Source organism: Odontesthes bonariensis, chromosome 3 (genome assembly GCF_027942865.1).
Source record: "Odontesthes bonariensis isolate fOdoBon6 chromosome 3, fOdoBon6.hap1, whole genome shotgun sequence".
In the NCBI taxonomy this organism is placed as follows: domain Eukaryota; kingdom Metazoa; phylum Chordata; class Actinopteri; order Atheriniformes; family Atherinopsidae; genus Odontesthes; species Odontesthes bonariensis.
In genome coordinates this window covers 6,328,708-6,355,686 of record NC_134508.1, presented here as the reverse complement: position 1 = coordinate 6,355,686, position 26,979 = coordinate 6,328,708, and the positions used below count along the sequence as shown (strand labels likewise).

The window sequence follows — 26,979 nt, the reverse complement described above, 5'->3', positions numbered from 1 at the left end:
CTTCTCCTACTACTCCTACTACTCATACTGACTTTTTTCCCGAATGCATACTAGATTCGCCGAAATGTTGGGTATGCATCATGAGGTTGCTACTCATACTCAAACTACCCAAGATGCAACGTAACTTGACGTCGCCGATCGTCATTTCCTGTCAAAACGGCAGTTTCAAGCTAGCTACAACGAGGGTAGGTTCACTTCCTGTTTTAAAAACAAAAGCACCAATTGTATGGTAATGGCTTTCCCTATGATAAAAGGCAACGGGTATTTCATTTTGTGAAAATAACCGAAAGTGCGTTGCTCACTGCGGCTAGCTTTAGTAGCGCTGAATTCGTCGGAGCAAGATTGTAAACAGCCGGTATTTTGGCAGGTTTTCAACACGTTGGGGATTTAAACGACTACTTTCTCACCTGAAAATGTTTCAAATGTTGCTAAAGTTTACAGAGTTTAGAGCTTAAGCGAAATCAGCTTCAGGCCGGCTGATTTCGGCTCGGGCAGGAGCGAAATGCATTGTGGGTAAACGCTCTGCATGCTGTCTGATCCATAGATAGATATAGAATGGCCATTCTATACATATCTATGGTCTGATCGATGAGTATGCTGTATGCAAGTACGTAGTATGCGGTTTCGAACCGGATAACCTATTTGTGAGGCTGTGGGAAGAGGAACACAGAACCACAACCTGGCTGCAGGTAAGAAATGCGTGCCAATGGAGCTGATTGACTCATAATCAGTGATAAAGTGTTGTACACCTCATTCACAGTCTCAGAGGTGTAAGTAAAGTCTAAACAAAGTTACAGTGTCATTACTCATTATTTCGAAATTATTAGGTATGAGCATACTAAGGTTATAACACTTAACATAATCATGTTACTGGAGGATTAAAGTAAAATACTGGAGGTTGGCACATTGTTGTTTTTAATGATAAGTTTCAGCCAGTTTCTGGCTCATGCTCACCACCTTGAATTGGATAAATTGGGTATGAAAAATGGATGGCTGGATGGATGTAAGTTTTGTGATGGCTGGCATGCAATACTGCGGGCTGGATTTCGTGGCAACCCATCTTAATAGCCAGGTTTCCATTCACTAGTGAGGTAAATCAAAAGCAATCTTTTGAAACAAACCTGAATGATTAAAATGAACAAACAACTGTGTTAGACATTTACGAGAAGAAAATAGAGCAAGCTCATCTTCAGAAATGACTTCAATCTCAGGACGTATATCTGGGATATTATACAATTCTGTGAAAATCCTGGCCAGTCATGTGAGTTTACTGTTTGCAGGCCCAGACCAGGGACAGCTTGTGAGACTTTGCAATCTGTGCCAGGTCAGATATGATGTGTAAATTGCTCCCATTCCACCTAATGAGTATTAAGTCTTTTTTGGTTGAAAAGATGTGTAAAAGACATCTTAATAAATAAATTTGATTTGATTTGATTTAATTTGTTATAGCATTTTAAAAGCATTGAAAAAAATTCCTAGATGTTCAGACTGCGAATCAAACAATTTCCATATTTAAATCCAGGTTGGTGTTCTCTGGGATCTCTAAAATGAGTGGGTTTCATTTTCTGGGAACCATGGATTTGTGCAAAATTTCCTCACAAACCAGACAGTTGTTGAGATTTTTCAGTCCGGATCAAAGTGGTGGACTGTATGATAAGCAGTCATGTTATCATATTACACCTACAGCAAGCTAGAGTTAACAGTTGGAATATCCATAGTAAGTAGGTGGGTGAGACATTACTCTGAGCTGGATAAAAGCCCCTCAGTCTGTTTATTCATAAACTCTAAGACTTATTGATTGCTCTGCATGTTGGCTCGTGGAATATGTGAAGTCTTCTTGTTTTTGCAGTTTAAAATGAGTCAGTATCTGGAGGAGGAGAGTTGGGGTCCAGTGATCAGCCGAAACAGCACTGCGATTGCCAACCTGCAGTCTGCTCTGCACCTTATCTGCCAAATCCTGTTTTCAGGAAGATAAATATTCTAATAAAAGCTTTTTTTTTTAGTAACATTCTGTATTTTTGCCTCAGGTAGTCTGACCCCCTACAGTCTCCTAACACAACCCCCTCACTTTATGCAGCTGTTAGAAGCTGGGAGAGGCAGTAGCCCCTTTCACACTGCGACCCGCTATCTTAGCGGGTCCAAATTGCACCTTCGACCCGCGTCGAGCAATGTGAACGCTTGGCGTGTCAGGGTGACCCGTGTTGCCTGAAGCCGAGTTCAGGGGGAGTTGCCTAGTGGCAGAGCGTCACACGAAACACAGAAAATGCTGGGCGTGTACAATGACGTAGGCACAAGCCATGCGTCGGAGGTAGGGTTAAATACACCTGTCTGCATCAAATTTTTCAAACAAACGATGGCGGGACACCTTGAGAACTCATTTTTGCAATGCAGTTCATGGAGATGTTACTTTACGGTGCGTCTTGCTGCGTGGGAAACCGCGCTCTCCCATCTTTCTCGCCAGCCCTTCCAGCAGAGGTCCATCTTTCACCGTCCCCGAAATGTGGCGGTAAATAACGTCCTCTGCTCGGGGGCTGAGGAGCTTGCGGACCTCCTTGTCTCCCCAGTTGGCCATATTAAAAAATGTCTCGAACTTGATGTAGGCTAAAACAGAGTAAAACTTGTCCTCACCTGTCGCTGTTGTTCTGATTCAGTTGTCCATTCTGTCTTTAAAACTCCTCACGTCACGCCCACGTCCGACCCGCGTCGATTGCGTTCACATCAAACTCGGCTCGGCAAAAAGACTAGGGTCCAACGCGGGTCGAAAGGCGAGTCGAGTTGACGCGGCAGCCCGGGTCGGCAGTGTGAACACAACAGCGGACACGCTAAATTCGCGAATTAAACGCGGGTTATTCGGCAGTGTGAAAGGGGCTAGTGATTCTGCTGACTGGTGTGACAGACAGTAAAGCACAGATCAATTGGACAGAGCGATGTAGTGTGGTGTTTGTTGGCCTAACTGACACCCAAACCTCTTTAGCCTTGAATCACGCTGTGCTGTCTGGCCTGGCTTTGAGAAGCCTCCTGTGCCAAATCTTTTAACAGAAAGAAATTTTGTTACTGGACTTTTCCCACCACCTCAAACATCATTCCACAGCTGAAAGGCTCCCATGGTAGGAGGCTTTACCACAGTTCAGTGATACACTATCTTCCCTTTTGGTGTTCAATGTATCATATACCTTACACTGACACACACACACACACACACAGAAGCATGCACACCTGCTTTTCCAGTCTGAATCTCTACATTCTGGCTGAAGCGTCCACACCCTGCCGATGTTCTGGCTCGGATCTGGAAGATGTACTTGGTGCCAGGCTTCAGCCCTGACACCCGAGCGCTGGTATCTGTAGACTTCAGAGTGGAGTAACTCTGTTCTTCATTATCCTGTTAGAGAAACAAACACACTAGAATATGAGATTTGTGGCGATCAACTTCGTGAGCTTACTATGATGATCTATGAAAACATAGATGCATAACAATGTATACATATTAGGGCTGGGCAACGATTAAAATTTTTAATCTAATTAATCACATGATTTCCCTGATTAATCACGATTAATCGCATTTGTACGCAAAATCCAAAAATGAATTCAAAAGTAGTGTATAACCTTTAGCATTTAGTTTTATTTTAAATGTGCTGCCATATGAATGAAAGTGCCATAACATTTGTTGTGCAAACACACTTTTAACATCAGCATCTTTCTGTAGTTTTTATGTAGAAGCCTCGCTCCACTGTCTGTTTCCTTGAATGACTTGCTGCTATCAGTTGTGTGTTTTGCCTTTAAGTGATATTTTAGACTGGAACTACTACGGTGAGAAGACAATTCAACTTGGCAGTGTTTACAGATGACTTTGGTTCTGTCGACTCCGCCGTCTGGAAGAACTTTAAAATGAAAACGGTCGAGTAAAAGTTCCGTACCCTTCTCCATGTTTGGTGGATCCGCCGATTACTTTCTTTTCCGGTTCCACAGCAGACAGCAACAGACTTTTACAAAATAAAAGCCTGTGAGCAACAGGAGACAAACCTGCTTCCTGTCTCTCTGAACTTTCCTATCCATTAAAGGCACAAAAGCCCTAAAAAATATATCTTTTTAAATTAAAATATATATTTTTTTAAATAAAAAAATAAAAAATGCGTTAATGCGCGATAAAATACATGTATATGTATTTACACAGCATCATCTATGAGTTGACGAGTAGAGCATTTATGTTTAATTTCTACATGACCTTTACAAAGACACAAAGGTGTGCGATGATTATCATTTGATTTCCTGGATTACCCAAAAACAATTTGTTTAGATATTTTATCCATTAACAGTGTCACCCTTGATTTTCAGTACTGTAGAAGCCAAATATTTATCAATCCCTGTAGGAGGCAATTATTGTGGTAACCTACATGCACATGAACACGCAAATGAAATCACATATAGCCAATGTTGAAAAACAGGGTTGATTTGCAGAGTTGATAAATAGTCAGCAGCATTACATGCACAGTTGAGTTGAGTTACAGTTACAGCTCAACTTAGTCAGTTCATTTGTCCACCATCCTTGTCCCAGTATACATGCATGGAAGCGGAATCAAGATGTTCTTTTGCTTCTGACTTTCTGTGGGAGATCATGGCCAAAGACACAGACATTGTCTTTAAGTTACTTGAATGGTGTTTTTGTAAGATGATGCAGCGGTTATAAAACAAGAATTTTATTAGAGCAGAATAAGAATCAGAAAATGCTATAAGTGACTGCAAGTTGACAGTTTAGGGAATTTAGTCATATTAATATACTCTTACATGTTACTGTTTTAACAAAAAGATACTTAAAGATGGAACTTTGGAGCAAGTGCAGAGTGTCTAAGCCCATTTGTGTCTAGCAAAGCGAACATGCAGGAGTGATTTGGTCCCCAACACTATTATCTGGCTGTTAGCCTGTTTTTGAGATTTGATTTTGTACAATTTTGGTCAGACTAATATGTTTACATACAATTTAAAAGTCCATTTTTGGTTGGTAGAAACACAAGAATTTGCAAACTTGCAAATCTTTGCAAACTTCATTCAGGGATTCTGTGTAAGTGTTCCGAGGGAGAGATTGTTCAACAATATGAAGAAGCAGTGAGCCATTCATGTGTCTTCGGGAAGATTTTTGTCTTCGCCGTCCCCAGTGAGTGAGGTGCTGTAGCAGCTTGCCACCCTTGGTGTGACTTATTCTTGTTTTGTAAAGTACTATAGAAACCATGAGAAAGCACATTGCTGACTTGTCCACTTGAAATCCCCCACAGGCGTCCGGCCCCCTGAGTGAGGCGAGATTAAGATACCAGCGTAAGAGACAAGCTAATCCTTCAGCACTCCCCACACCATCCTGCTTGTTTGGCTATGAGACTGCTGGCTCCCAGGCCGCTCCCTCTGCAATTAGATGATTTCTATCACCGCACACACGTGTCCGCTCTCCTAAAGACACCGTCACACATACACGCTAGCGGCAATTAGTTTATCGTGTGGCTTATGCGTCTGCCAGCCGCTTGCTGTCACTGTCACTTTCAGTAAGTTGGAATCTCCACTGTCTCATCCTCCATCTTCCTTTCCTTCTCGACCCCCATTTCCTCTCAATTAGCAGAGCTGCCACCAGGATTTCTTCTCGGATTAAGTTATCCACAGTCTATCCAACTGCGACCACTTTGCATTCACATTATCTTGGCTCAGTTCAGTCGCAGCTTTCTGAAAGCAAAGAGCTCAAAGGTATAACAGTCTCTTGTCACTTTCCTCCCTCATAAGCTGTCTGGATAGTTATATGTTAATTATAAGGAGAACAAAATAAACAACTATAACTGCAGCACTGTTTTTGTGGCTCTGTTTTTGTGTGGTAAGCTCTTACTGATGATGCGGTGCAGATGTGGTACAGATGTAAGGGTACCTTCTCATAGTATTTGATGTCGTACTCCAGGATTACTCCGTTGGGCCGGTCAGGTTCGTGCCACAGCAGGGTCACACTGTTCTGACTCGCGTTCTCCTGGCGTATTGCTAACACTTCAGAGGGCGCTGTGCAAGAGACCAGAGAGAACGCTTTGTTAGTTCAACATTGAGCTCCACAAAAAGGTGACAGGGTCACTGCACTGTGAAGTATATTCAGGAACTGCTCTGCAAGAAACCAAGCAAACACTGTAACAACTCCAACACCACATTTCAAGATGAACTCATCTTCAACTTTTCACAAACGTTCACTGTCAGCAGTTGATATTTTTTCTACATAACGTTAAAAATTAAATATTGGTCTATGAGTGAACTTACCTTCTTTTAAATTGGGTATTTTAATGGTGTATTTTAAAACTTTATTATATCTGCTGCTACTCCAGCTACCAATTAGTGTCGTACATTCAACGATGCGGGAAATTCAATTTATGAACCAACTCAGAATTGTTATTTATTCTTTTTTTTAAAAGTGAGTCTGGACATAAAAAAGCCAGAGTAAGACATGAGTCCTGCTTTTTGACAGTGGCAGGCATCTCAGCTAGTCCCAAAAGCTTCTCACGGAAGCACGTTTTTCTTTATAAGGAGAAAATGTCATTGAGACAGCACATTTCTTTCAAAGATTATTGTTTTTGGTTTTTTTTGCATCTCTCACATTTGAGAGAAGGGCAAACAGCAAAGAGTGATGAGACAGATGTTTGATGAACGGCCAAAGCTGAACTCAAACTCAAAACAATGTGGGTTTGATCTCAAAGGAGGCACCTAAATCCAAAAAGCAAAGTATGTCCTTTATTTTATAGCAAATATCTGTGTGGCTCTTTTTATTGTTTTTAATAAAGTGTCTCTGTGTCATTTTTTAGATTTAAAGATATCAGGGAAAAAAACAAAAGAGTTGGCTATATGTGTTTATCTTTGTTTAATTTCCATTTTTGTTTAGAAAGGCATAGACAAAACATTTTTTTAAATGTAGCAGAATTTAGTGTAAAAGTGAAGATTTGTGATTTTGGTTTAAATAAAACAATGTCTTTGATATAGCGGACTTTTTTTCTTCTTTAAGAAGCCAGTTTATGGCGATGGGACACTGCAAGGGACCGCAACCCCCCCCCCCCAAAAAAAAGACAGAACACCCCACCATATATATATATAAATAAATAAATAGAAAAATACTTTATTCATCCCCCAATGTATACATATATATATATATTTGAATTTCCCCCATTGGTGGATGAATAAAGTATTTTTCTATTCTATTCTATATATATATATATATATATATATATATATATATATATATATATATATATATATATATATATATATATATATATATATGTGTGTGTGTGTGTGTGTATATTTGTATTTTCTTTAATAAAATGTGGTTGTGTTTTTTGCACATTAGGGCCACTGTACAAACTCCCCACAATGCAACAGCAAATTCCTAAAGTAGCAACCTCCCCTGGCAGGACTTCAGTGGACCCCTAAAAATCTGTTTAGGAGGGGTTCAAAAGTACAACAAAGAGTCTGAGGTTTTCATCTTGCCTTTAAACTCCCCAGATACCAGTCTGATGGGATATGATGGCATCTGTGGGAAGCAAACCCAGTCTGAAAAGACTCCACCCCTCAGCCCACACAGACCAAAGGATCCATTGCTAATGCCAGAGCAACAGAAACTCCAGAATCATTCTCAGACGTTCTTTGTCCATATCCTGACTGACTGACTGACTCAATATAATGAGTGGTCATAATGTTATGGTTGATGGGTGTATATTACCAATTTTCAACCAACTCGGATCCAAGTGCTTGTGCAGTTAAGAATTGACTAAATATTTTGACCTTCAATGTCCTGGTTTGCCTTTCCAAAATGAGAGGGCCACCGCAGAGCCATGTCACTATGTCGCATTCAACATCTTTTCATTAGCAATGAATTTAGTATATTTTGTAAACCTCCCTCTTGTGTATTCTTTATTTCTATTGAGGACCACAGTACAGAGACCAGATCAGTTTTTGTGTCATTATACACAATGATGTCTTAATAGCATCAAAGCCATCAGAAATCATGAAAATTTAAATCCCCTATAGTGGAATGTATTGAATACAATGTCTCAAACACAAAAAGTACACCATTTTAATTAGTCAATCAGGGGCTAAAGGTAGGCCAGAATATGGGCCCCACATAACAAAATAACTAACCTGTGATACCATCATTTCCAGAGAGAATAAGACTTCTCTCAGCCTAACTCCAGAGAGAACTCAAGTTTCTTTACCATCTTCAGTGTTTTTTTTGAGGAAATTGTGCATTTTTGATTCCAAACATTTCTTTAAAGGGGATCTTTGATTAAAAAAAAAATTATAATCTAGTTGTAGGTGTAGTCCAGACTCTTTTTCTGGCCATGACTGTTTTTTTTCTAACATCTGGACCAGCATTGCTCAGGTCTCTGCACTGGCTTCCTGTCGCTCAGAGAATAGACTTTAAAACAGCTCTGCTTGTGTACAAGTCTCTTCATGGTCAAGCACCAAAGTACATCTCTGACATGTTAGAGCCACATGAACCAACTCGGGCTCTGAGAACCTCAGGGAGGGGTCTCCTGCTGGTGCCCAGAGTCAGGACTAAACAAGGTGAGGCTGCGTTTCAGTTTGATGCTCCTAACATCTGGAACAGCCTTCCAGAAGATGTGAGACAGGCCTCAACTCTGACAATGTTTAAATCCAGGCTGAAAACAGTTCTATTAAGCTGTGTATATGACAACTGAAAGTGTTGTATGTGCACTTTTCACTTTTAATTAATTAATGATTATTTTTTGATGTTTTGTTTTTTTTTGGAATGATTTTATTGCCTTCTTGTGATTTTATGTAGCTGTAAAGCACTTTGAATTGCCTTGTGTACGAATTGTGCTCTACAAATAAAATTGCCTTGCCTTGCCATTGTGCTATCGTAGCACCATTTGTCCTATCTGGCAGCCAGTGAAACAGGAAGAACTGGTGATAATTTAGAGACTGGCTCAAAACTAGCACTGAAATACTTTCGTGAAAAAAGTGTGCATGTGACTCCTCACAAAACATTCATAATGAATAACCAAACATCACTGCTGTGAACCCTACCTGCCTGGTTTGTTGTAATATTGACCAAGGCATATGGCGATGGCTCATTGCTTAGCCGAGTCACCGCGTTTGTGGCCAGGATTCGGAATGAGTAGTTGGTGTGAGCCACAAGGTTTAGCACCGTTACCCAAGGCTCCGTCAAGCCAGTCTGGCGAGGGACAAAGCGAATCACTGCAGTGCCCGAGCGCTCCACGAGCCCTCCAACCCCGATGCTGCCCCCTCCACCTGTCTTCCCTCCACTGCCACCTCCTGGGGAGGCCGCGCAGTCCTCACAGGGCCCTTCCCCTGAGCATTTCTGACACAGCACGCTGTACTGCAAATCGCTGCGCCCGCCGGTATCCAGAGGGCGATCCCACTCTAAATTCACGGAGGTCCCGTTGACTGAGGAGATGACATTCACAGGAGCAGATGGAGGGCCTGGAGAAAGAAAGATGGAGATTCAAGTTCATTGAAAAAGTTTGAACGTATCTGGAAAAGTAAATTGGATTTTGACGGCAAAAATCAAGTTTGGTACATTCCAGACCATGCGAGGTGCAAGTGTATCTGTTTGCATGTCCTTGCACTACTCGGAGGAAATCAGTGGAAATGCGTGTTCTGGTGAACAGTGTGTTTGTGCTTACGGGAGCACGAGGCTGCCGGCGGGTCATCTGCAGCCCGATAGTAGTTGGAGTCGCAGGGGCAGGAGAGAGCGGCTCTGGTCTCTGAGTGGCTGTGCTGAGGACATTTACCACACAGACCGTCGCCCGCCACCGGCTTATAGAAGCCCACCTCACAGGCTGCAGGGAGAGGGAGAATAAAGAGAGTAAATAGAGAGCTTGTAGGAAAGCTGCACTCCTATAATCATTAAGACCATGATAAAATTCAGAGAGTGCAGCCAAAAAGGGAAGAATTACATTTTATAGCAAGTTGTGCATATAAACGCGCACCTTCAACTTTTTCAAAACTGTGTCATCTACTCCAAAACTGTCATTTTAGGACACAGCCCCCCGCCACTAAATCTATGTATAATTACAAGCCTTGTAATCACAGAAACTGCAAAGCAGAGAAGATGAAAGTTCGACTTTCCGCTCAGATTTGGGCTGAAAATGCACTGCACTGTTGATACTCCCAGTGAGACCATCAGAATCCAGACCCTGTTTCAACCTTCTTCAGCTCTTCTGATATATATTCACTTTTAACTCTGCACTGATTAATAATGGAGGGGGCTCTGATAAATATATTCTCTTTCCTGGCGGTTAATAGGCTCCAGCTTTGGTAAATGGGGCAGGCGGTAAACCTCGAATACACACAGCAAAGCAGCAGCAGACAACATGTGCGGATGCCCCCTCGCAGCCTGATTTATGCTTGCTTGTGTTTTAGCTCAGATGAAATGCTTGCTTAACATTTCCATGTTACCTTTTCAAGTTTATTGAGAACCATTTGTGTTGTTAAGACCTAAAAAGGAACAGAAAGAACCATGAAACTGATAAATAACATGAGTAAACTTGTATGTGGACATTTACCGTCAGGTTCGAATGTTATACGCTCAAGCTAATGTTCTAGTTTGGAAATTTGGATATTGCTCTGATGAAGTTAAACAGAACTTGTTTAGATCATATTGTACCTCACTGTAATTATAAAAAAAGCCAGCCTTCAGAGATTGAAGGTGGCTTATAATGATGCATTAAGACTTTTGTTAAAGAAGCCCAGATGGAGCAGTGCCAGTGAACTGTTTGTGTCTGCGAATGTCAGCTCTTTGATGGCTGTTTTAAGGAAGCTTATGTATAAATTTATTTGCCAGCTAAATGAGATTAATAATAGAATTATCCTACTGTTGACTAACATTAAATATAGTGCAGTAAGATATACTTCTGTATATTGGAAACATTGGTATGATGCCTCCTAAAAGATTAGGAGTGTTTTTATTATTATTTTTTTATTTTTATGAATGTTCTTTTTTATGTACTTTTATTATTGATTGTTTTTCTGTGATCTGGACTACGAGTCTTTAATAAAATCTATTTATATTATATAAAAAGCAAATAGCTAAGGCATTTTAAGATGTATTTTAAAAGAAATGAAAACTTTCCACACTTGTACCTGAAAAGAACATGCAAAAATTCACAATGCTGCAGAAACTCGCTCAGATTCACAGAGGATGGATGTGAAATCCAAATATCTGATTATATTTTAAGATACATATCACCTTCATTGTGTATCATTTACTCATTAAAGTGTGTAAAGGGTTGTGAGGCTTCCCAACCCACAAACTCTTTCACGTTTCTGTCAGCATGTCCAGAGGTGGCTCTGCCAGCAGGCAGTGTCCGTGGCAACAAGAATCAGCCCACATATGGTGGAAGTGAGTGTTGATATGAAAGACAAACGTTGTTGATGGAGTCTACCTCAAGTATTAGAATACTTCAAACAAAGTCTACCCCATCCAGTGCAACACACAACAACATGTATATTTATCCAGCACTGACAGTGCACACATCGATTCATTATACAAAGATACTGTATTTCTATGTTGAACTACCTCATAATCCACACTGAATAATTAGTTGGCCTGCTGTTAGTAGTCAGGAGTCTGTGCTGTTGTTTACAGGACATCCATAGGTTAACAAGTTTACATCAATTTTGCCCCATAAACCAAACTAAATAATCAAAAGACAAAATCAGCACAAGCAACCTGTTAAATGTGATCAGGTAGAATCGCTAATAGCAAGTTTAAGTTTTCTTTTTTATAAGGTTATGGTAAAATATGAAAGTAATTCATTAGGCTGGTCCCAAATAATCTAAAAAGCCAACTAACAAGCAAATAAAAAACAAATAATCAAATCATGAAAACAAAATCAAACATTGTACTTGTACTTTTATTTAATTTGATCTTTTAAAGTGATTCCGTAACACCTACATTACTGTCCAAAGTACTACTGGTCAAGCTTTACCCACTTTTTCACCCCCAGTCAGACCAACAAGAGCTTTTATTAAAAGCAACCCTTAGGTGCATCTTCTAAATGACCTCATTCAGCAGGAGGGAAATTCAAACTTATTTCCAAATCAGAGCTGATGCCATTCTCAAGCATTTCCTTCAACAATCTACAAAGTGCTCTAAAGGAGGAGGAGGGGGATGGATGGTATGATTATACTCTGCGTTAAGAACAGTGGGCTATGAGTTCAATATCCAGAAGGTGTTTTTTCACTTCTGGGTTATGTTCAGTCGATAACACAACATCACAACACTTTACTAAAACGCTTTGTCACTTCCTGGTTGGGTTTAAGCAGAAACATTAAGAGTTAGCAATTAAAATGGTTTGATATGGGTTAGAAAATGATCATGGTTAGGGATACAAAAAAAAAGAGTGTGTCCTTCTCCCCAGTACGTACATGATATATACAGTATATTTAAACATTATGCGATCTCTCGTGGTAACAAAAGCAACTGCACATAAAGCACAAACATGGCATCCATGACAGTGGAGTTGCAAAAAACACATTGTAAAAGAAGGTTTTCTACAGTGTGGTAAAGCTCATGAGTCATACTTCGCTTCTGAAGCTTGTAAGGATAATACTGTACAGGACAATACTTAAGTTTACATCGTAATGAGCCGCATTGAGGGGTATGAGCAAACAACCTATATGACCATTTGACCAGGACTCATTGCAAAATGCATTCTTTTTACATAAAGCCCATCATTTTGGATGCTCTTTGCTGGTTGATTTGGTGTCACATCAGTACAACATGATACAGTGACACTATTGTAACTTCCAGGTTGTGTTTAGACAGAGCAAACATGCAAAATCCAGTCAACCACTTTCAAACCCAGAATCTTTATGTCACTCACAATATTTCTAAGGACTGTCCTTAATTGTCCAAGAAACAAAGTAGCCAATGCAAAATTAATCAACGGGCTGAGATGGGTTGGGATAGTCTCAGCGACAGTATCAGTACATTATTCTTTAGCAAAGCACTTCTTAAAGGCAAATTAGATTCCATATTCAATTGCCTACCAAGGTGGTCATCAATATACAGTGCCGACGGCAGATTTTCAAGTTATTCACATTCTATATTCCTCTCATAACTCTGCATATAGTGCACTGTGTGGCAAAGCAAGGAGTGCCTTCTAGAAGAATTGTTATTCTGTTCAAAATGAAAGACCGGAATTTACCATTTATATAGGCTACAAGGAATATCCACACCCTCTTGTTCAGTGACAGGTGGGATGTTCCCTCTCGTCTGCACTCATTGCCTACTCGTTGGGCTTTTCCTCCTGCTATGCTTCATCACGTTTTCCCATGCTGTCACGCTCCCCAGACTCAGTTCTGTCTTTACTACTCTGGTCCAATGGTGCAGTAACATAATGAGCCAATCAGTCTGATCCCCATTCTTTAAAACCTTTCTCTGTTATTTGCCCTTCAGGCTGGTTCTCAAACAACTTTTTTTTTTAATTATTTTTTGTACATCATGTACACCATGTTTATTCTGTTGAGTTTTACTTCCTGTGTAACACATTGGCTGTGTTCGAAACCGCATACTACATGATGATGTTAAAAGTGTATTTGCACAACAAATGTTGCGGCACTTTCATTTATATGGCAGCATATTTAAAATAAAACGAAATGCTAAAGGCTATACACTACTTTTGAATTAATTTTTGGATTTTGCGTACAAATGCGATTAATCGTGATTAATCAGGGAAATCATGTGATTAATTAGATTAAAATTTTTAATAGTTGCCCAGCCCTAAAATATACACACACATATATATATATATATATATATATATATATATATATATATGTATTTTGTATGTATGTGTTTTTTTCTACAGTTTTTTCTTATTTAAACTACTGTCTTTGCACTTTATATTTTCTTTCCTTTTGAGCTGCACTAACAACTGAACTTCCCTGCTATGGGATCAATAAAGTTGATCTGAGCTAAAACTGCATTGACTGCAAATAAATGCTATAAATGGTAGAGTCTTACTTTTCACCTGGGATCATAAGTAAGATTTCCACAAAATAGTGCATTAAAGATTGTTTGCTAGTTAGCCTTGTATATAAGTAAATCTCCATTATTTGAGATTCACCATTCAGTGTGCCATGACATGTTCATTTGTGCCTGTCCTTTCAGCTGGAGATAGGAGCTTACATTAGGAGTAACAAAAACGTTTAGAGGTGGAGAGAAAAGAGGAGACAAAGAGCTCTATACCTCATTGTATGTTTTATTTATAAGTGGACATGTGTGATGATTGTCACAAAAGAATAACCAAAGATCACTGTGATTACACAACAGTTAAAAGCTGAAATTGATTAAAAAACTGAGATATAAAAGGGAATCGGGGACAGAAATGTTCTTCTTCCTTTGCCTTTTTCAAATGAGTATTTTAAAAAAAATGTATTTCCCTGTGTAATTCTGCTTAAAAATGTCAATCAACCTTTTTAAAATATTTTTCAAATTAAATGAGTCATCGCAGTAGAGATAAGATAAGAGATGAGGGGAATCATCATCAAAATCCTCCTTACTTGTTTTTATTTAGTTTCCTCTTCATGTATTTATATATATATTTATTTATTTTTACAGAAACTGTAAAAAACCTTAAATATCCAGCCCGAATGCAGAGAAAACAGACTTTTTCAGTGTGCTGAAACTTTTTGGGAACACATATCAGAGCTGGAAGCTCAGGCAGGCAGATTCAGTATGTGAAAGGTGTGGAGGAGGTGACAGCAACTTATCGTTTGCAGAAAAGGATTTACCAGCTCAGCTTTGTCTCACTGTTTACTGAGGAATCTTCTGCTGACATAAAAAAAATACCTGGGTCCTATTTACAGGCATTGGGTTGGCATGCCTACAAAACCTATAGGGAACTGCAGTGTTTGCAGAGCACATCTCAGCCAAAACACTTTGAGGGATTTCACTCAGAAGTCTAAAAATTCTGCCACAAAGTTGATCCTGAAGCCTGACAGAGTTAACTATCTATTCTGGGATTTCCTCAGTGAGTAAGAGTTTATGTAAAAGTCACAGTCTTTAAAGCTTTATTTGTTCATCTTTGGAAACATGGTGGCAGCAGAACAAGGGATAAATTAGTGGCATAATATCACCTGATAAAGTTTTTTAAGTTTGAATTATTTTGATTGTGTTTGATTAAACATGCTCCCTGTTAGATTCAGAATAGAATTTAAGATTCTTCTCCTCACATATAAAGCTCTTAATGGCCGAGCTCCATCATATCTTAAAGATCTCATTGTAAGATATTTTCCTAACAGAGCACTTCGTTCCCAAACTGCAGGTTTACTTGAGGTTCCCAGAGTTTCTAAAAGCAGAATGGGAGGCCGAGCCTTCAGTTATCAGGCCCCTCTCTGTGGAATAAGCTGCCAGTAAATGTCCGGAACACCCTGTCCACTTTTAAGACCAGGCTTAAAACTTTCCTTTCTGATAAAGCTTATAGTTAGGGATGGCTCAGGTGATCCTGAAACATCCCATAGTTAAGCTGCTATAGGCCTGGACTGCTGGGGGGTCTCATCTGTCACACCTTTTCTCACTTTACTCTCTTTTTCCCCTGTTTAATTTCTCAAATGATATTATGTGCAGATGACATTATTGTGGTCATTAACTTGTGTTTCCCTGTTCCAACAGGTATCCTTTGAATGGTGTTACAGTGGTTTTTTCCCCCCTTTTCTGTCCTCTCAAATCCCAGCTGGTCGAGGTGGATGGACACAAACTGTTCGAAGCACTCTCCTCTGGCAGGAGGCTGCGGGCCATCAGGACTAGGGATGGGAATCGAGAACCAGTTCTTGTTGAGAACCGGTTCCCAGTGTTTCAATTCCTTGGAATCGTTTGGCGATTTTGCAAACGATTCCCTTGGGCGCGAATGACGTCACCACGCAACGTTGGGTGGCGAGTCCAGTGCAGCCAGCAGTAGACATGGCGCCCAAGCGGTACAAACGCTCGAAAGATTGATTACACATCCCTAAAAAAGACGACAACTGGGCAACTTGCAAAGTGAATATTTCACCAAAGGGAGGAAATACTACCAACATGCAATAACTATCCAATACAATAACTGTCCAAAAAATCATGCATGTTAGGTTGACCACCTTCTGGTGGTGGTCGGAGGGGCCGATGGCGCCGGTGCATGGCAGCCTCGCCTCCGTCAGTGTGCCCCAGGGCAGCTGTGGCTACAATCCAGTGGTCTGCCACCATCAGCATAGCACTTTGAGATTCCGTATGAAATGAAAAGTGCTTTACAAATGTAATTGATTATTATTATTATTATTATTATTATTATTATTATTATTATTATTATAACTATGAATGAAGGTCACGTTTTCGATCTGCTCCGGACTAACGTCGGTGAATCTGAACCCAGCAGCGTTAGCAACGTTAGCGTGTCCTCGGCTAGCACTCCAGGTAACTAACTAACTAACAAACACTGCCTATCATGTTAGCGCCATTTGCCTCATTGTAAAAGCTGCTGTTAGTAACGGTTAAGGTTAAATGAATGCCTTCTCAGGCATTACATTTAGATGAAATCATGAGAGACAGAGCCTGACTGGCTCAGAGCCAGAGGCTGGTGGTACTACCCCCAGTTCACCTCTACCTCCAGCTTCTCCTTTCACCAGAACCGATAAAGAACCGAATCGTTAAGCAGAATCGAAAATGGAATTGGAATCATAAAAATCTTATCAATTCCCATCCCTAATCAGGACCAAAACCTCCCGCCACAAGAACAGCTTCTTCCCCTCTGCGGTTGGCCTCACCAACAAGGCCTGCTGTACCCCCCCCACTGACATGAACCCCTTATCCCCACTGACACTACACGTTATATTAACGTACTGTCTCCCTGACGGACTCTGTGTTACATTAATGCACGCTTCTGCCACATATATTTTTATTATTTTATATTTTATTATTATTTTATTAGAACAAAATCCTTGTAATGTGAAAATTACTTGCCAATAAAATCTTTTCTGATTTCTGATTCTGATTTCTGATGGCCACCCTTCCTGAGTCTGGTTCTGCCAGAGGTTTCTTCCTGTTAAAGGGGAGTCGTTCCTTTCCACAGTCGCCTCAGGCACGCTCAGACAAGTTTTGGTGCAATCTGTTGATTTCCTTAGCTAGGAAATTGTTTTTGAATTGGCTCTGTATGAATGAATTGGATTATTTTTTTAATTTTATTATGATTACAATGAATTGAACTCCAATTGGCTTGAATTGGACTTTATTATTTAAGTGCCTTGAGATGACATTTGTTGTAATTTGGCGCTATATATTTGAAATTCTCCGGTTGGGGCTTCTCTCCACTGATAAAATTCAAATTTTTTTCTCATTGCATATAAAGCTCTTCAATTTTTCCACCATAGCACTTTACTCTCACACTGCAGGCTTACTTATGGTTCTTAGAGTTTCTCCTGTGGAACCAGCTACCGGTTTAGGTTCAGGAGTCAGACACTCTCTCTATCTTTAAGACTAGGCTAAAAAAAATTAACTTTTTGATAAAGTTTATAGTTGGGGTTGCCCGAGTGACCCAGAGGTATCATTACTCTCCATATTGTTTCATTAACTTTCTGCTTCTCTTTTTCTGTCCCATAGAGAGCATTCCTCGCCTGGTGTTGTTGTGTTTGTAGCTCTGCCCTTTCCTCTCGGCCCCAGCTGGTCGATGGCAGATGGCAGCCCCTCCTGAGTCTAATTCTGCTGGAGGTTTCTTCCTGTTAAAAGAGAGTTTATCCTCTCCACAGTCATGCTCAGGACAGGGCATTGAATAGAAGAGAAGATTTTTTTGGGGCACTTTTAACGAATAGGTTTCATATCCGAAACAAAAATCTTTACATTACTGATATCAACTTCTGTGTTAGAGGTGGCACACACTTTGTAAGCCACAAACTTTAAATAAAGCCCCTTATCTCCCATAATTTGGACTCATTTATTGTTTTAAGATTAGGTTTCTAAAACGGTCTCATACAAGAGGCAGATCTCATGATAATGTGTACAGGTCTCATTATTACTCATAAATATGCAAAAGGTTACTGGTGGTTTTCAGGTCATGTCAAACACAGTAGAGCTGTGAGGAAATGCAGAGGCTGCTGATATTTCCGTGTGAGAGTGTCACTGTGAGCAACACTTCAAATTATGCAGTGTCATTTCCACCATACTTACAGCAGTGCTAACAAGAATACTGATAATCTGTCTCATTGGATAACATTTCCTAAGCTCTGAATGACAGTTTGTGTTAGTGTTCATGTTTGCAACTATACACACAGCTGCTTGTGTAGCCAACTTGTGAAATATGATAATGTAATAACAAAGAATAAAGTCATAAAGCAAAAATGTTAACAAAAGGTGCATTAACGTTACCACATACAGACACAGACATACCTCCTGTAACGTACCTACACTAAACCAACATAAGCTAACCAGGTCATTCCAATCTAGATCACACAGATATGGAATGCACATTTTTAAATTGAGCTTGACATTGAGGTAAAAGAACTGCAGTCGATTCAGTGAAGGTGTTTTAAAAAGGTTCGGTTTCAGTGCAAACTGCGTTTGTATGGAGACACAGTGGGTGTAAACGCATAGATATACCCGTGTTTGTGTAGGCAGGGCTTAAATCTACTAATTTAAGATTGGAAATAATCATGGTTTAGCAAAAACACATACATTTACAATGTTTATGTCACTGCACACGTCACAGAATTCAATTGAGATGTCACAATTTTAAAAACTAAATATAGAACTCCTGGCAGAAAGTATGGAAAATATACCCTAGAAAAAAACAAAACATCGGACTGTTTCTTATTGGGAGATTTTATGTAAATTTCTCATGCAAATAGTATGGTTTTTTTGAGTGTGCTGCTGGCATTTGTTTATATATTCTAAATACAATTACATTTTCCTGAGAACACACAGAACAATATCTTCTTCTCACTGAAGTCTGTTAAAGTAATTAAGAAAATGACAGCTTTTATTCTTTGACGCTTTATAGAATATTCCCATTTTTGGATTCTGGGTGTGTACATACTACTAACCCAGAATAAAATCTTTCAGTTACAACATGTATCACTGTAGACAAACTAACTGGGCGCGACAGTGCCAACAAGAGCCAGAAACTTCTTCTTTCAGCGGTATTTATCCCAGACTGTTGTATCTCCCTCATTCCTCGTTAATCCCTCCATCCTATGATAACTTTGTGGCGCCCCTGAATTGAAAAGCAGGTCACGATAAACATCAGAGCAGCTCATTCATCAATGAGAGAGGCACTCTGAAGGGTCTGACACATTTATCAGGAGATCTGCACACAATCATACATGCAAAAGTTATGTCAATGCAAAATGCAATAGTACACAGGGTGGTGATGCTTGATGCTGCCATGGTAACCACTTGCAACATAAACACTAAAACCAGACAAGTTGTGTTACCCTTTAACTTCTCTTACCATGTGTTATACATTTGGTACTCTGGACAGTTAAGGAATTAAGATTCATTAATTCATATTCTAAACCCACTTAATCCAATTCAGGGTCATAGGGGGGCTGGAGTCTGTCCCGGCTGCCATTGTGTGGGAGGCGAGGTAAACCCGTAAAGGTCGCCAGTCCATTGTGGGGTCAACACAGAGACAAACAAGACAAATAACCTGGCACACTCACTACTGAATCAATTTAGAATCAGCAATTAACCTAATGTGCATGTTTATGGATGTTGAGAATAAGCGTCCCTAAACAAGGCCTTTTTCCCAATCATGGCATGGGGAGTTACATAGAAACATAATTTCAACAGGAAGAAAACACTTTTAGGAATTGAATTGAATTGAGTAATACTTTATTAATCGCAAAATGGGAAATAATTTGCACCATGAAGAATCAAAACGGTCATTAGTCACTGTAAAAAGTCCTTGTATAGAAGAAGCCTCTGACTGAACACACATTGTTGTTTGATCACTATGTTATGTAGAGGATTTTCAGTATTGTTCATAATGTTCAGCAATCAGTCTCCAACACAGAGCCAGCGTTCTTTATCAGTTTAAGTTTCTTTGAGTCAATGACACTGATGATGGCGCCCCAACAGATGGCTGCAGATTGCACTCTCCACCACAGACTTCACTGACTTACTAGGGCTGTAACTATCGAATCTTTTTGCAATCAAGTAATCTACTGATTATTCCATCAATTAATTGAGTAATCGGATAAAAAATAATTTTGCGTTATTAAACAACCAATTCAAATAATGCTTAACGGAAATGATGTGGCTGTAAAATGATCAAGCAATTAGCTTTTATTCTTGAAAAAAAACATACAGGTATTTATTCCAACTCCAACACTTGGCTCCAAAACTAAGACCATTTCTTGCAACTTACCCATTTAGTGCCAGTAACCCTTGGCTCTCTGCCATCGCGCCAACTGATTACAAATGTAATACCATAGACATAATATACATGGACGCCAGCCATTACAGCGGGAACTGGTACTCTCTCTCATTGTCTTTTGCTGTTTTTTTTCTCCTTCTTCATATTTTGAAGGTTTCAAAATATATGAAATATGATACAGGCTTGAGGAGGCAATGGGAAGTTGCTATAAGACGGGAGAGTTTTGTTGCAACTGAGCGTCAAAGCTCTGTAGTGAGCACTTCAAGCCTGATTTGGGGGTGGGGGTCTGTGTGTGTGTGAGAGAGAGAGATATAAATTCAAATGCAAAATCAAACTAGTTTCTTTATTAAAATAAAATTAATTAATTTATATATTTATCAATATGCCATAGCCTACCACATGTCTTTGTTAAAGAGCATAATACAAAGTCTTTCAGCATGAAAGCACGTATTTTTAATGTGTGACAGCGTCCCGTATCATAACTAAATCTCTAACGTTTGTAACAAACTAAACCGTGTGAAAATCTGGTAAAAATTTGGGAGTTATGATTATTGTTTTTGGTGATATACACCTTCTTCAGTCGAAATAAATGCAATGGGGGGGGCACATCTTTCCTCACTTTACTCTCTTTTTTTGGATTATTTTATAAATAATTATAATTACAATGAATTGAATTCAAATTGGCTTGAATTGGACTTTAATATTTAAGTGCCTTGAGATGACATTTGTTGTATTTGGCGCTAAATAAATAAAAATGAATTGAATTGAATTGAATTGGGGACCCATCCAAGACGGCGGCCGGGCTGATACGTCAGCTCCAATAGGCAGCGTCAGTCTATGAGGCGTCTACTTATATTATGTCTATGTGTAACACCATAGACATATAAAGATTTTTAATTTTCTGTTTTTCTTTATACGTCTATGTGTAACACACTCTAGTGGTGTACTTCCTCAAAAACGGTTTGTGTGGAACAATGATTCCCTGTGCTGAGCAGGGAGCATAATGCTCGTCATAGGAATTTAAAGAAGCTTCGAGGCTTTTTTGTAATCGAGTTACTTGAGTAACTCGAGGAATCGTTTCAGTCCTATGACTTACTTCATCTTATTTACATTCAAGATAAGATTATTATTGTTGGTTCATTGTTGTCCTTGTTTTGAACAGGGATGAGACCCTACAAGAGGGTCTTATTTCTTTCTAATTCTGCAAATGTGTATACAGTGCTATAGCAACTGACCGTATCTTTCAAATCTCAATTTTTTTAATGCCTATGACTTGAAAATAGTTAATGTCTCAACAATTTTCAAGTTATAAGCTATTCAAAATGTTCATAAATATATCACCAAGATGCATAGCAAGGCTGTATGTCGCTGTATGCTTCATATTATTCATAGCATTTCACAGGATGTGAATGGGATGATATCAACAGTATTGTTGAACACTGTTGAATATTGTTGGTGCTATTGGATCAGCTCTACTGTTAGAGCTGTTAGAGCCACCCAACTCGAACCCAAGCCACCTACCTTCTGCTTATCCAATCTAGCTTTATTTTCAAGATGAATGAATGAAATATGGATTATGCCCCGGAAAAGTGCTGAAGACAGAGGAAGGAGGAAGATATGGTTTAAAAAAAACAAAACATTTCTCTGTTGGGTTCCAATCCTTTAGGCAAACTGTTTACAGAGTACGTACTTTGGTACTTTGCGTCCGAGCATGTGTGTGAATGTGCTCAGGTGTGGTTGTTTGCGTGTTGCCCGATGTGTCAGTACCTGTCAGTGCGGCGCACTTGCTGCAAGAGAATTTGCATTACAATGAATCTTAATAGCTGTGTGCAGCATTGTGTGCTGACCTTGATTTATTCCCCGTATAAGTGGGTAAATAAATACATTGGAATAAAGGGGGAGCCTGAGAAAGCCCATCATCCCGTCCAAAGCGTGAGGAGACTGAGGGACAAGTTTGAGGTGAGCGGGTGTCTTTAGTACAACATGGGTAAGCGTCTGAAAGCTCACAGTCAGTGTACAGTTGCCCGCTACAGCCTCCTCTGCTTCAGGGATCCTTTACAAGTGGTATATCAGGAAAACAAATCTAAATAGCAGTTCCAAATTTCCTTTTAAATCAAAAATGTGAATAAGTTCTAATATGTAAAAAAAAAAAAAAAAACACATTCCAATATTGTGGTTGTTGATGGTCTGCCAAAACAGAAAACGGGCTAAAAAGCCTTAATAATTCCAGTGGATATAATCTAATATAAAGATATGCATAACCATCATTAGTGCCAAAATTAAACTAACAAGCTGAAAACAACTGGATTTTAGATTGACCATAGGAGTGATTATAAGTGTGCATGGTTGTCTATTTGCTGGCATTGCATCGGACTTGCCAAGATGGGATAGGCTGCAGCCCCCCCCCCCCCCCCCAACAATTAAGTTGTTCACCAGAACAAATATACTACAGCACTGCAGTCGACCTCGAGTATCCGGAGGTTCAAGATATCAAAACATGATCAGGATAAGAAAAGAAAACTGCTGAAACACAACCATCACTGACTATGACTTACAAGCTGAAACCTTGAAATTGAGCTAAGAAGCACCTGAACATAGATTTTTTAAGGTCAGAGTGACTTTTGATGGAGCAGATGGATTTGTGACTAGATCATTAATAGACACAGGGCACTACTTTAAGTCAGTCAGCGGCACACTCAAAGGAGGCTGGCTAACTTCAGCCCTGGGACTCCAGCGGGCATGGTTCAATAATATCTTGTCAATTATGCTCTTAGTTTCCATAACTTATTCATATACGGTCAGAAGTCTGTAAAGGTGCTTTATCCCGTGCCTGACTACCTCCTTGGCTCATCTGTTCTGTGCATAAGTTAAAATAATTAAAAAGGAGCTTAATATTTGATAATAATAATAAAAAAAATAATACATTTTATTTATGGGCGCCTTTCACGACACTCAAGGTCACCTTACAAACACAGTGCATTAGTTAAAAACAAGTACAAAATAAAAAACGAGAACAAGATCTACATAAAATCAAGCAAGCAAGCAGAAGTGGGGATGTTATGGTCAGACAGAAGGCTAGGTGAAAGAAATGGGTTTTGAGCTGTGATTTAAAGGAGGAGAGAGAGGTAGTATCAAGGATGGATTGTGGAAGAGAGTTCCATAGATGGGGGGTAGCACGGCTAAAGGCTTGGGACCCCATTGAGGATAAGCGGAAAGGAGTTGGAAGATCGGAGAGTCCTGGAGGGAGTGTAGATGTGAAGGAGATCAAAAAGATACTGAGGTGCAAGGTTATGAAGAGCCTTAAAGGTGATAAGGAGAATCTTGTAATCTATGCGGTTTGATGGGTAGCCAGTGCAGCTCTTGAAAAACAGGAGTGATGTGATTTATGTTTGAGTTATGAGTTCTGGTGATGATCAGGGCATCTGAATTCTGGACCAGTTGGAGTTTATGGAGAAGCTTGAGTGGTAGACCAGAAAGGAGAAGGAGATCGAGAAAGATTAGGATAGATAATAGTCCAGAATCAGCTACCATAAGAAAGTAATTTGTGATTTTTACCAGGGCTGTTTCAGTGCTATGAAGGGGACGGAAACCAGACTGGAAATCTTCAAACAGATTATTGTCAGAGAGGTGCTGTGACAGGTCAAACCTGACATTCAAATTTGTATTTTGAAAATTGAAATTTCAGGGGATTTTGATAATATATTATTATAGTTGGTTTGCAAGGTTGTGGAGTTCCTCTAAAAAAAATTCAAAATAAATAGGCTTTTATATTAAAGGAATTGTCAGAATTGCGGAAAGTTTGATAGAAAATCAAGTGTTGCCATTCCGACAATTGGAGGCCCAAGTTGGAATAGTGCGATGTCGGAATGGCGGCATGTAACCAGAATTTGCGCATTCACCAATTTTTTTCGTATTTTATGTCTTCTTTCAGGTACGAACGGAATTTACGAGTGATTTAGACCTGTCGTAGGAGTTTCATAAAATAGTCTGCTGTTATTCGAATCAAGTTTGCTTGACTAATGGATTGTATATTTAATTACTTTGAAGCAATTACTTTGACTGTTCTATAGCCCCTGCATTTTGCACAATATTGCCATGAACAAGGGTCTCCCACTACCTGAACAAGCTGGCCAGAAGACCCCTCTCATGGATCACCCCTTCAAAGAGCCATCATGATGAGCAAACAACTGATTGCATGGCTTTAGTTGCAGTCATCGAGTGCCTGGCCATGGCGAGTCGTTTTTTTTTAAGCCAATTTCATATCAAACCATTTCTTCTTTATTTTGGTGACATTACGAACTACATGTGACACGGAATTAATCGTAATCGTAATTGCTTCCTATTTCTTCGCTTTAGCAGGTCCCGTAATTCCACTGCTGACGCTGCTAAAAATGACAGATTTTCCTTTTTGGATCTCTGAAAGCAGAACTTCAGTCTCAGAGCCCGTAAAGTTGTTATTTTTGCGCCTTGATGCCATTCTCATGACTCAACACTCAACATTTCCTGGCACAGGAGAGAGGAAGCGTAGCCTTATATGGTATTATTTTGAGCGTGGAGTATGCAAATATATTATCGTGCACTTAAATAGTGGCATTCATCATTTACGCAGGTCGTTTACACACTTTTTCCGAAGTTAAGAGCGTTTGTTGAATCTGACGTGGCGTGTTCGTACGAGACCTTACAAAAAAAAGTGAGAGAAATTTAGAATAAAAATACGAAAATGTTATTGCATGAGGCCCAATGTTCTTTCACATGCATCAAAATACTCCAATGCATGGGGAAACAGCCTCACAGATGACCAAACAATGACATGCCATCTACCTCATCTGAATTTACTCCTGAGGAGATTTTATGGGCTCCTCTCAAATGTGAGATTTGCAATAGGCTAAGACAGTACACCTCTTTGAACAGTAATTCATAGGCTGAGGTTACTGCTTTAGCAAAAGCTAATTATGATCACATCAACCAACTCACTCCATGGCTGGAAGAGTCACAGCAGTTATTAAACAGCAACTTAATTGGCCACTAAATATTTTTGCTCAATAAATATTTATAAAAATTTATTTGAATTAAGGTTATTTATAAACATGTGTTATAAAAATAAATCTGCACACAGTTGGACAAAATATTGTACACACTTTAATCACATGGGACAGTGTTCATTGGTACTGAATCATAAATCATCAGGAACAGAGCTGCAGTATATGGACAGAAATCCCATGAACACATGACATAAACTATAGTGTTGGAGAGAATTTTTAATAATAATAATAATAATAATAATAATAATAATAATAATAATAATAACTTGGACTTATATAGCACCTTTCAAGGTACCCAAGGTCACTTAACAAAAGAAAAGAAGGGGGGAAGGGTAGGGCCGGAGGGGTGGGTTTAAGAAGAGTAGGACATGGAGAAGAGATGTGTTTTTAGATTCTTTTTGAACTGTAGTAGAGAGGGGGCAGAACGGATGTGAAGTGGCAGATTGTTCCATAGGGTAGGGGTAGTTGAACAGAAGGCCCTATCTCCATATGTTTTAAGTCTGGTACGAGGAACGGAAAGTAGGTCCTTGTCTGAGGAGTGCATTGAATTAGCAGTGAAGCCGCCTCTCCACCCTGCTCTGAGCACCGAGGGAACACAACTTGGCAGGAAATGAAGACAAATAACAACATATGAGACAGATCCAAGTCAAAACTCAAAGCAGAAGAGCAGTGACCTTTGTGATGAATATGTCTTGAGACTAATGACAACACTAAAGGCCTGAATCTTTGTGAGAGGCACATTCATGAGATGTGATTTTTCAATTTTCTAGATATTTCTATCAAACCAAATAATTTCCCTTTGTGAGTGAAAATATCAAGAAATAGTTACAAAAATACAACTGTTTTAAAATTCTGAAAGTGGGACATGAGTCAGTCAGTGCGACGTTTACTTTCAACTTTGAGCTCAGACCATCAACAAGACTGAATTTAAATGGTCTCCAGGGAAATATTCAGTCCCGATGTCCTCAACCGAATGCAGCATTGACCTTGCAAAGGAAGCAAGTGTACAACAAAATCTAGTGACAAAGTTAGGAAAAGGCTCCTTAAGTGACTCCCCAGGGAGCACATGATGCCACAAACAAGCTGCTGAGGCTGTCTGCGTGATGGATGAACATGTCTGTAAGATCAGCTATGGAAATGGGACACTCACCATCCTCACTATGGTTCCTGTTCCATTGATAGTCCAGATACTAACAGCTGGATAGCTTCTCTACACTGTACACTTTAAAAGAAGCATCACCTTCCAATTTAAGTTAAGCAATGAATTACTCTGTCTCAGATACATGGGGGTGAACGATCTTGGAAACAAAATGGATGGAGCTGGTTAAGACTCCTTCCATATCAATATCATATCCATATCAATGCGTGCAGCCACCTGGCGATAGCCGCACCTGTTACGGTGTTTAATGCTCGGAAGCAGGGGACTGCTCGATCTGCATTTCGGTCTGCACAGTCTACACAGCCCGTAGTGATACGAAGGTAGAGAGAAAATAGCGCCATTGTGAGGTCTGACTTTTTCTGGATGAACGATTTTGTGATGCAAA

The 26,979-nt window shown here is 39.6% G+C and overlaps 1 protein-coding gene across 1 annotated transcript in view; it reads right to left on the bottom strand.

Annotated features, from left to right (window-relative positions):
• The window catches only part of epha8 (eph receptor A8), a 167,782-nt gene that overhangs the window by 33,418 nt on the left and 107,385 nt on the right, over positions 1-26,979 (bottom strand). The window contains exons 7-10 of the mRNA XM_075460145.1: positions 9,672-9,827; positions 9,052-9,468; positions 5,900-6,024; positions 3,217-3,379 (exon numbers count right to left, since the gene is read on the bottom strand). Coding sequence (XP_075316260.1) covers positions 3,217-3,379; positions 5,900-6,024; positions 9,052-9,468; positions 9,672-9,827 — 861 coding nt within the window. The remainder of the gene's footprint in view (positions 1-3,216; positions 3,380-5,899; positions 6,025-9,051; positions 9,469-9,671; positions 9,828-26,979) is intronic.